The sequence below is a fragment of the Gopherus flavomarginatus genome, chromosome 3, assembly GCF_025201925.1.
Source record: "Gopherus flavomarginatus isolate rGopFla2 chromosome 3, rGopFla2.mat.asm, whole genome shotgun sequence".
Taxonomy (NCBI): domain Eukaryota; kingdom Metazoa; phylum Chordata; order Testudines; family Testudinidae; genus Gopherus; species Gopherus flavomarginatus.
In genome coordinates this window covers 288,458,605-288,469,240 of record NC_066619.1, presented here as the reverse complement: position 1 = coordinate 288,469,240, position 10,636 = coordinate 288,458,605, and the positions used below count along the sequence as shown (strand labels likewise).

General features: G+C 63.5%; 1 protein-coding gene across 2 annotated transcripts in view; it reads right to left on the bottom strand.

The window, feature by feature from the left end:
* Nucleotides 1-2,394: 2,394 nt before the first annotated feature.
* The window catches only part of LOC127047633 (dedicator of cytokinesis protein 2-like), a 408,420-nt gene continuing 400,178 nt past the window's right edge, over nucleotides 2,395-10,636 (bottom strand). Inside the window, exons 49-53 of one of the 2 annotated variants that reach the window (XM_050946070.1) lie at nucleotides 10,209-10,297; nucleotides 9,752-9,914; nucleotides 9,150-9,261; nucleotides 3,898-4,031; nucleotides 2,395-3,782 (exon numbers count right to left, since the gene is read on the bottom strand). In XM_050946070.1, coding sequence (XP_050802027.1) covers nucleotides 3,702-3,782; nucleotides 3,898-4,031; nucleotides 9,150-9,261; nucleotides 9,752-9,914; nucleotides 10,209-10,297 — 579 coding nt within the window. In that variant the 3' untranslated portion in view covers nucleotides 2,395-3,701. The remainder of the gene's footprint in view (nucleotides 3,783-3,897; nucleotides 4,032-9,149; nucleotides 9,262-9,751; nucleotides 9,915-10,208; nucleotides 10,298-10,636) is intronic. The other variant, XM_050946071.1, reaches the window with a different exon arrangement.

Here is a 10,636-nt window from a genome sequence, read left to right as displayed (position 1 = left end):
CCCAGAGCTGAGCTCGGGGAGCGCCCTGGAGAACTGCAGGCCCTGTAGCATTGGTGGCTGTAGGCCACGTTTACTTCAAGTGTCTCTGTCCCTGTTCTCAGTCCTCTGGTGCCCATGTGCCCTGGCCGCACTTGGGCTGATGCCTCTCACGTGGCATTGTTAGATGGTCAGAGGTACTGGGGGGGGGGTGCCCAACAGCTGGAGAAAGATCGCTGCACGGCATGCCCTTCGGAGAATCTCCAGGTGGGCAGAGGACAAGCAGTGCCCAAAGGAGCACGCTCCCTGGTGCCTCCCTCGTGCTCCCGGTGTGAGGTGGTGAGAGTGGACAGGTTCCACCCTCTTAAAACTGTTCTTTGCCTGGCACCTGAGCGCTGCCCTGCTGCGCAGCTCTTCCCCCAGCTGCTCAGGGGCTCTCTGACCCTCCTGGAGCAGGGGAGAGAGGGCTGGTGCAGGGTCCACAGGCCCAGGAGCATAGATGTGTGTTCCTGGAGCTTTAGTTCCATCCTCTGGGTGGAGTGAGTGGCCTATACCCTCTTCCTGCAGCTGCAAATGAAACCCCAGGCTGAGTGCCATGCTGCTGCAGCTGCCCCAGTGCCGCTCAGCTGACCTCTGGGAGAGGAGCTGCTTTGAATGGGATCTCTGGGGTTCTCCCACTGCAGGGCAGGGTCGGTGATCTCAGCTGCAAAGGGGCGCAGGGGGCTGGGCAGGGGCACTGACTTTCCCTTGGACATGTGGTGCGCGGGGAGGTGATTTTAGGCTGGTGCCCAGGAGTGGATGAGGAGCTAGGACAGAAAGGAGAATGCCGTGCCCCCCCTACCCCCCCACAGGCCTGCCCCGTGCATTGCCGGTGTGAGGGGCTGGGCCTGACAATACGGGCACGGCAGGACGGGTCCCAGCCAGCTCTGCTTTTGCTTTAAAAAACCAGCTGGGGGTGTCTGCAAAGAGAATCAGGAAACATGCCTGAGTCTGCTCAGAGCCTGGAGCAGGAGGGGTGCTGCCCGTGCAGGGCCCTAGACCTGTCACTCACAGCCCCACTCCCCCAGCAGTCTCTGCCACCCGCACCCAGCAGGGCCTCCACAGCAGAGCTGCCTCCTGAGACAGCGGGGGGCGGGGGGAGTGTCTGCACAGTCAGCAGTGTGGAGAAATGTGGCAGGGGGAGGCTTTGTAATGGCCATGTGATGGCCCCAGCAAGGGGGTGAGTAATGCTTAGACCAGGGGGCAGGGAGCCAGGACTCCCAGGTTCTGGCCGGGGATGGGGGTCAGAATCCAGCCCTGGACTTTGAAGCGGAGTCAGAGCCCCATGATGGCTGGGCTACATCCCACAGGACCCCACTGTGGGCCAGTTCGGGCAGGGTCTGGTCCTGTACCACAGCTGGGGGGCTGGGGGTCACTGCAAACCATCGCTCTGCTCCCTGCCCCCGGTGGATGCTGTGATCCCAGGGTGCTGGGAGGTCGTGCGTGTCCAGGCCATAGGATGTGCCCTGTGTCCCCATGGGTACATAGGGGACCTGCAGGGGGACACTGACAGATTGCCCCTGGACCAGCACCCCCAGTCACCTCTGCCCCTCCAGCCACTACAGTGACCAGCCATGATGTGCGCTGGCGGCTCAGCTGTGGTCAGCCCAGACCCACTCCTGGGCCACATTCTGCACTGAGGTGAGCACAAGGGCACCACGGGCTGAGCTGGGATCTGCCTGGGGCCAGCTCACAGCTGCTGCCACCCCATGGGGCAAGGCCTTGTGCCCCCCCCACCCAGCCAGCCTCCTGCTGGGCCCATGGCCAGGCATGTGCGGCATTGCTGGGGCCTGCCCCCCCACCCCCCCAGCCAGGGGCTACCAGGCAACCCAGAGGCCAAAGGAAGCTGCTGATGCAGGGACCCAGATGTGGAATGTCTCAAAAAACTTGAGGCAGCTGCAATGGGAAGGGGGCAGGTAGCCAGGACACAGGGGTGGGGGTGGGGTTTCCAGTCCTGGTTCTGGGAACAATGGGGGTCTAGTGGTTAGAGCAGCAGGGAGTGGGGCTGAGTGTTCCCCTCTGTGCATCTCCCATGGGCTGACTTGGCCTGAGGAGGGGTCTGGCCGTAGCAGGATTCTTGGCGGTTGCTGTAGGTTTGCCTGTGCTCACAGCCCCTGGCTGGGGGGCTGCAAGGGCTGGGTAGGGGCATGTTGCGCCCGGGTGTGGAAGCAGAACACCCCCCACCCCCGCCACAGCTGCCCCAGGGAACCTGGGGTGGTCCCAGCCCCACTTGCTCTTCATGGGAGGGGGATGGGATGCCAGCGAATCTGGTGCCCCTGCCCAGCTGGCCTCAGGATGCGGCGCCTTTCTGAGCCAGGCCTCAGTTGCCTGAACTGCTGGGTAAAGCATCCCAGCCCCTGCCCCCTCCAGTGCCCCCCTGCGAGCCCCCCCACCCCACCCCTTTAGTCTGTTTTGTCCTTCAGCCTTTGCTTTCATGCTTTCCCCCACCTCCCCGCCACTGCTGGCCTGAGGTTGGAGCCCGGCACAGCCTGGAGAATTTAGTCTCTTTATTGGTAGGCAGCTAGAGGCAGCCTATGGCCCCAGGCACACGACCCCCAGCAGTGCGGCAGGTACGTGCTGAGCAAGCAGTGGGGCCTGGGCAGCTGGGGGTGCGCAAGGAGCTGCTGTGAGGAACGTGGGCAGAACGCAGACCCTGATGGCCCATGGTGGGGACGCTAAGCCCGTCTGGCTGCCTCACGTCGAGCAGCAGCAGGCTGGCTCCTGCCCCACAGAGGAGGGGCTCAGTCCATGGGCGCTGCCCGCAGTGCGGGAGGCTGGCTGGGACCAGGCGATGGGAAATGGCCTTAGCTGAACTGATCTGCGGTTGCTGCAGTGGAGCCCCAGCGGTGCTGGAGAAGCTCACTGCACCGCGACTCCAGGGGTCGCAGCCTCTGGGAGTGGCTGATACAGAGCCTATTTCAGTGCTGCTCTGTGACCAGCTTGGGGTGAGAGTTAATGGGTGCTCAGGGGCTGCCCATTGCCAGCCCCGCCCCGGGACAGTGCAGCTCTAGGGGGTCAGGACCTGGCAAACTGTCCTGTACCAAGGGGCTGCCCCACTGGGGAGTGTTCCTGCTGAGCGGGTGGACTGAGTCTATCAAATACTAAGTGCGCGACCCCCAGGCAGCAGACCGTTCTGTCGGCCTCACAGCACGCCCACAGGCCGTAGAGCGGAACGGGGGGCAATTCAAAGGAAATGTTTCCCCCAGGCAGAATTGCATTCGCCTGTGAAACTCACTGCCCCAGGACGGCTTAGGGGCTGGGCCTTTATCCAGAGCACAGATAGGAAAAGGAGAGCTGGGAGGGGACCCAGAGCCCAGCTTCAGGGCTGCGGCAACCTCTAACTCCTGGGGCTGGAGCAGTCCTTCACCGGGGCAGATTTGCTGGCTCCAATGTTTCCTACACATTCCTCAGAGGGGCAGACGGGCCCTAAGCCTGACCTAGGCTGGTGCCACCTGTGAGAGGGAGGCTGGGCTAGGCTGGGGCTTCTGCAGCTCCAAGCACACGGGAACCAGGGTGCGGGGGTGGTGGGATGCTCAGGCTGCCATAGGAAAGATGACTGAGTCTGGCCCAGGGCTCAGCCGGGGGGAGGGGGGGGAGTGTGCCAAGCAGCCAGCAAACACCTTCATCAGCAAAGTCACCCTCCTGAGCAGGACAGCGAGGGAGCCGATCGCGGGCAGTGGGCCAGTTCAGGTCTGGGATATGCGCTTGGATTTGGGGGGTGGCGGGGGTGGTGATTTCAGCCCTTTACTTCCATCCACTGTCAGCTGCTAAAACAAAGAGGAACACGCATTAGTGAGTGGCTGGGATGTGGGGGCGCGGGGGCGAGGCCCTGCACCCCATGTGGCTCTGGGGAGATCCTGCAGCCCAGGTCGTGGCCAGTACCTTCCCACTGTTCGGTGTGGCGTTCTGCTCCATGAAGGTCTCATAGACGCTGGAGCTGATTTTGCGGGGCAGTGGGGGGGCCTTGCTGGCGCTCTTCACCCGACCTGCGAAGCCCCGGGGGGATCCTGACGCCCCTGCACACAGAGAGGAGGACACAGCGCTGAGCCCTGCCCTGTCGTGCAGCTGGAGCAAAGCCGGTGCTGCCCCATGCCCTCATGGTGCCAGCTCCGCAGCTGGGCAAATATGGGCCATGAGGGAGTCAGCAGGCCCTCAGGAGAGCCGAGCCGGGCAGGGACCAGCCACGCCCCGTACAGCCTCTGGGTTCTGGACCATCTGGCTGCATGGATCTCACCCTTGGGTCGTGTTAGCCTGGGGCCCAGCCTGTCCTCCATCCCCCCCCCCAACCCAAAGGCATAAACAGCCCCTCAGGCCCGTCACCCTGGCCAAATCCCAGAGCTATAGGGGGGCAGGGGAGGGAGGGGAGAGGGCACCACATGGCCAGGGCACCTCAAAGACCCCCGGGCACTGTACGGTGAGTGACCGGCCAGTGTCCTTATGGGCCCCCCAGTGCTGGGACATGGGAGCTGGGAGCCCGGCGTGAGCTACGGTTGCAGGCCAGCCTGCCAGGAGCCCCAGCTACAGCGCAGTGCTGGGCACCAGGTGGCTCTGGGCCAGGGCACTGCTCCGACAAGCCACAGTGGTGCCTGGGCCCCAGCAGAGCCAGCGTTCATGGGAGAGCTGCTCCAGTGCCCCCAAACAGGCATCACGCAGGCAGGGCCCCATCCGGCTGAGGCTTCGTGCACCGGGAACACAGGCGAGGCCTCGGCATTGATGATCAGGGTCGCACAGCGGAGGAAGTGGCTCACCAGGGCACCGACGGGGGCAGGGAAGATTATGCAGAGGGGATCCCCATCCCCACCCCAAGACTCTCCATGGTCAGTCTGCAGCCCCCTTTGTCGAGTGCTTGCCACACTGGGAGGGGACGGGAAGGGGGTGCCCGACCATGCTGTGCTGAGGGGCAGGGGAAGGGGGTGCCTGTACCTGCCGTGCTTTGGGAGGGGATGGGGTGGTGCCCAGATGTGCTGTGCTGGTGGGAGGGGAAGGGGGTGCCCAGATGTGCCATGCTGGCGGGAGGGAAATGTTGTGCCCGGACGTGCTGTGCTGGGGGGAGGGGAAGGGGGTGCCCGGACGTGCTGTGCTGGGAGGAGGGGAAGGGGGTGCCCGGATGTGCCGTGCTGGGGGAGGGGAAGGGGGTGCCCGGACGTGCCGTGCTGGGGGAGGGGAAGGGGGTGCCCGGACATGGCATGCTGGGGGGAGGGGAAGGGGGTGCCCGGACGTGCTGTGCTGGGGGAGGAGAAGGGGGTTGTGACGTTATTGATATAAACTGGGACCATATAGAACATGGTTTGCAGCCAAGGTCCTGTAATGGCACCAAATCTCATTTAAAGGGGGTCATATAAGGTGTCTAAGACCAAGTTTTGAGTTACTGGTTATGATTATGCTGTCTGTATGTCTGTAGCATTATGTAGTTGAAGGTATAAGTATTGGCTCTGTACTGTCTGTATTTCAAATTGGTGCTGTAGTTCTGGGTGACATCCCAGACAAGTGGGTGTTAGCTCTGCTTAGCCTGCTTGATGGCCCACTAAGGACCATCAGCTACACAACTGACCCATCGAGAGAAGGCAGATACGCCTTGTGACTCAGCAGGGTGTGCAGGGACTTGCCCATGTGACTCCAAACTCCATTTTGCTGTAATTTTCCACAGTAAGAACAAAGAAGTGTTCTTACACCTGGAAGTGCCTATATAAGGCTGATGCCTCATCTCCATCTTGTCTTCAATCCTGCTTCCTACCTCTGGAGGGACTTTGCTACAAGCTGAAGCTCTACACAAGGGACTGAGGACCCATCCCAGCGGGGGATGTTCCAGAAACTTGATTTAAACCTGCAGTTTAGTCCATCACTGCTACAAGCCTGAACTAAGAACTTTGCCATTACTGTATGGAATTGATTCCATTTAACCAATTCTAGCTCTCACCTCTATCTTTTTACTTTTATGAATAAACCTTTAGATTTTAGATTCTATAAGGATTGGCAACAGTGTGACTTGTGGGTAAGATCTGATTTGTATATTGACCTGGGTCTGGGGCTTGGTCCTTTGGGATCGAGAGAACCTTTTCTTTTACTGGGGTATTGGTTTTCATAACCATTCATCCCCAGGACGGGTGGCGCTGGAGGTGATAATGGGAAACTGGAGTGTCTAAGGAAATTGCTTGTGTGACTTGTGGTTAGCCAGTGGGGTGAAACCGAAGTCCTTTTTGTCTGGCTGGTTTGGTTTGCCTTAGAGGTGGAAAAACTCCAGCCTTGGGCTGTGACTGCCCTGTTTGAGCAATTGGTCCTGATTTGGCACTCTGGTCAATATATACATCAGATCTTACCCACAAATCACACTGTTGCCAATCCTTTAGAATCTAAAATCTAAAGGTTTATTCGTAAAAGGAAAAAGAGAGAGATGAGAGCTAGAACTGGTTAAATGGACTCAATTACACACAGTAATGGCAAAGTTCTTAGTTCAGGCTTGTAGCAGTGATGGAGTAAACTGCAGGTTCAAATCAAGTCTCTGGAGAACATCCCACGCTGGGGTGGGTCATCGGTCCCTTGTGTAGAGCTTCTGCTTGTAGCAAAGTCCCTCCAGAGGTAGGAAGCAGGATTGAAGACCAGATGGAGATGAGGCATCAGCCTTTTATAGGCTCTTCCAGGTGTAAGAACCTCTTTGTTCTTACTGTGGAAAATTACAGCAAAATGGAGTCTGCAGTCACATGGGCAAGTTCCTGCACACCCTGGTCAGTCACTGGGCGTATCTGCCTTCTCTCGATGGGACAATTGTGTAGCTGATGGTCCTTAATGGGCCATCAAGCAGGCTAGGCAGAGCTAACACCAACTTGTCTGGGGTGTCACCCAGAACTGTAGCACCAGTTTGAAATACAGACAGTACAGAGCCAATACTTAAACTTCAACTACAAAATGATACAGACATACAGACAGCATAATCATAACCAGTAACCCGTAACCTGGTCTTAGACACATTATATGACCCCCTTTACATAAGATTTGGTGCCACTACAGGACCTTGGTTGCAAACCATGTTCTATATGGTCCCAGTTTATATCAATAACGTCACAGGGGTGCCCGGACGTGCTCTGCTGTGGGGAGGGGTTAGGGGGTGCGTGGACGTGCCGTGCTGGGAGGAGGGGAAGGGGGTGCCCGGACGTGCTGTGCTGGGGGCAGGGGAAGGGGGTGCCCGGACGTGCTGTGCTGGGGGAGGGGAAGGGGGTGCCCGCACGTGGCGTGCTGGGGGGAGGGGAAGGGGGTGCCCGGACGTGCCGTGCTGGGGGGAGGGGAAGGGGGTGCCCGGATGTGCCGTGCTGGGGGAGGGGAAGGGGGTGCCAGGACGTGGCGTGCTGGGGGAGGGGAAGAGGGTGCCCGGACGTGGCGTGCTGGGGGGAGGGGAAGGGGGTGCCCGGACGTGGCGTGCTGGGGAGAGGGGAAGGGGGTGCCCGGACGTGCCGTGCTGGTGGGAGGGGAAGGGGGTGCCCGGACGTGGCGTGCTGGGGAAGGGGAAGGGGGTGCCCGGACGTGGCGTGCTGGGGGGATGAGGAAGGGGATGCCCGGACGTGGTGTGCTGGGGGGATGGGGAAGGGGGTGCCCGGACGTGCTGTGCTGGGGGAGGGGAAGGGGGTGCCCGGACGTGGCGTGCTGGGGGGAGGGGAAGGGGGTGCCCGGACGTGGCGTGCTGGGGGGATGGGGAAGGGGGTGCCCGGACGTGCTGTGCTGGGGAAGGGGAAGGGGGTGCCCGGACGTGGCGTGCTGGGGGGATGGGGAAGGGGGTGCCCGGACGTGCTGTGCTGGGGAAGGGGAAGGGGGTGCCTGGATGTGCTGTGCTGGGGGAGGGGAAGGGGGTGCCCGCACGTGGCGTGCTGGGGGGAGGGGAAGGGGGTGCCCGGACGTGCCGTGCTGGTGGAGGGGAAGGGGGTGCCCGCACGTGCCGTGCTGGGGGGAAGGGGGTGCCCGGACGTGCCGTGCTGGGGGGAGGGAAAGGGGGTGTCCGGACGTGCCGTGCTGGGGAGAGGGGAAGGGGGTGCCCGGACGTGGCGTGCTGGGGGTAGGGGAAGGGGGTGCCCGGACGTGGCGTGCTGGGGGGAGGGGAAGGGGGTGCCCGGACGTGCTGTGCTGGGGAAGGGGAAGGGGGTGCCCGGACGTGGCGTGCTGGGGGGATGGGGAAGGGGGTGCCCGGACGTGGCTTGCTGGGGGAGGGGAAGGGGGTGCCCGGACGTGGCGTGCTGGGAGGAGGGGAAGGGGGTGCCCGGACGTGGCGTGCTGGGGGGAGGGGAAGGGGGTGCCCGGACGTGGCTTGCTGGGGGAGGGGAAGGGGGTGCCCGGACGTGGCGTGCTGGGGGGAGGGGAAGGGGGTGCCCGGACGTGCCGTGCTGGGGAGAGGGGAAGGGGGTGCCCGGACGTGCTGTGCTGGGGAAGGGGAAGGGGGTGCCCGGACGTGGCGTGCTGGGGGGATGGGGAAGGGGGTGCCCGGACGTGGCGTGCTGGGGGAGGGGAAGGGGGTGCCCGGACGTGGCGTGCTGGGAGGAGGGGAAGGGGGTGCCCGGACGTGGCGTGCTGGGGGGAGGGGAAGGGGGTGCCCGGACGTGGCGTGCTGGGGGGAGGGGAAGGGGGTGCCCGGACGTGGCGTGCTGGGGGGAGGGGAAGGGGGTGCCCGGACGTGCCGTGCTGGGGAGAGGGGAAGGGGGTGCCCGGACGTGGCGTGCTGGGGGGAGGGGAAGGGGGTGCCCGGACGTGGCGTGCTGGGGGAGGGGAAGGGGGTGCCCGGACGTGCTGTGCTGGGGGGATGGGGAAGGGGGTGCCCGGACGTGGCGTGCTGGGGGAGGGGAAGGGGGTGCCCGGACGTGGCGTGCTGGTGGGAGGGGAAGAGGGTACCCGGACGTGGCGTGCTGGGGGGGAGGGGAAGGGGGTGCCCGGACGTGCTGTGCTGGGAGGAGGGGAAGGGGGTGCCCGGACGTGCTGTGCTGGGGGGATGGGGAAGGGGGTGCCCGGACGTGGCGTGCTGGGGGAGGGGAAGGGGGTGCCCGGACGTGGCGTGCTGGTGGGAGGGGAAGGGGGTGCCCGGACGTGGCGTGCTGTGGGGGAGGGGAAGGGGGTGCCCGGACGTGGCGTGCTGAGGGAGGGGAAGGGTGTGTCCGTACCTGTTGCACTAGGGGATGCAGCGCTGGCATCTCTCTCCAGGGGTGACTGTTTTCCCTCGGCACCGGCCAGGCAGCTCTCAGTCATGTTCCAGGAGAGTCTCCACTTCTCCTCCTAGGGGAGCAAGGGGTATCAGCTCAGGTCCCAGGGCAGCAGCCGCCAGCCTCCTCCTGGGCACCTAATGGGCCAGCAGCAGTGGCCGAGCTGGGGCCAGCCCACGGGGAGCAGGGCTTGCTGGCACACGCTGAGTGGGGCAGTGACATGAATCCTTTAGCTTGTTTCGTTATCCCCCTTTCACAGATGGGGAAACTGAGGCACAGAGGTGCTGGGCCTCATCCAGCAGCTGAGCTGGGAATAGACTCCAGGGCTCTGTGTGGCAGGCCAGGCCACAGTGGCCGCTCACACCTAGGCAGGCTTCAGGGCCATGTCCCAGCCCCGCTGTGCTCAGGCACCTGCCCAGGGCAGCGGGGACACCACGGCTCACAGCGAGGGGCACAGGCTGGGGAGGACGCAGCGCACGGTGTGAGGGGTGCAGACCCGGCAGGGGCATGGGCTGGGGAGATGCCATGCAGGGGAACGCGCTCACTCTGGGGGGCAGCGTTACCTTGGGCTCCGGGGGCTCCAAGACGGACTGGCGCTGCTCCTGCCGCCGGTACCCAAAGAAAGTGCTGCTGCGATTCTCCCTGCGGTCGCTCTTGCGCTCCTCGGCCTCAGGGGGACGCTCAGGAGCACAGGACACTGACTTCCTGGAGGGAGGGGGCTCTGTGCTGCAGATACCCCCAGGGGAGCCTTGTGAGAGTGGGGTGGGGGCAGTGATGGGGGGAGAGCAGGTGGCTGTGATGTAGAGTGGAAAGAGGGGAGGGTACGGGGGGAGGGAGGGCAGGAGCTGGGAGGAGAGGGGCAGCGAGGCAGGGTGGGGCTGCGGGGGCAGCCAGTGGCTGAGGGGGGAAGGGAGGGCAGTCCCTGGGGACATGGGCAGTGAGGCTAGGGGGACAGCCAGTGGTTGAGGGGGGAGGGAAAGGGAGGGCAGAGCAAGGCTGCTCCCTGGCTCCAGGACTCACCTATCTTGGTGCGGGCGGCTGGGTGGCTCTGTCTCCGGGCCCCACAACTTGGAGTGGGGGCGGCCTCCGCGCCTCTCCTCCAGGAAGGGCTGCGAGCACAAGGAGCCGAGGGGGGGGGGGGGCAGGGCTGAGCATCTCTCCCCAGCTCCAGCCAGGCCTGTAGACCGCTCCCCCAGCCCAGCCCCTGTCCCCACCGGGCAGCTCCGCTTCCCCCCCCCCCCGCAGCATGGTCACTGGGGGTGGGGGAGTGGGGCTCAATGTGCACACGGATCTGCGGGCGGGGGAGGCTGAGCAGAGGCGCAGGGAGCAGGACGCTTACACTCACCCAAAGGCAGGAGCGGAGGAAGAAGGGAGCCAAGGACAGAGCCCCAGGGACCCTGGCCCCAGGAGAGCAGCACGGGCAGGGCACTGGAAGCAACAGGGAAGGA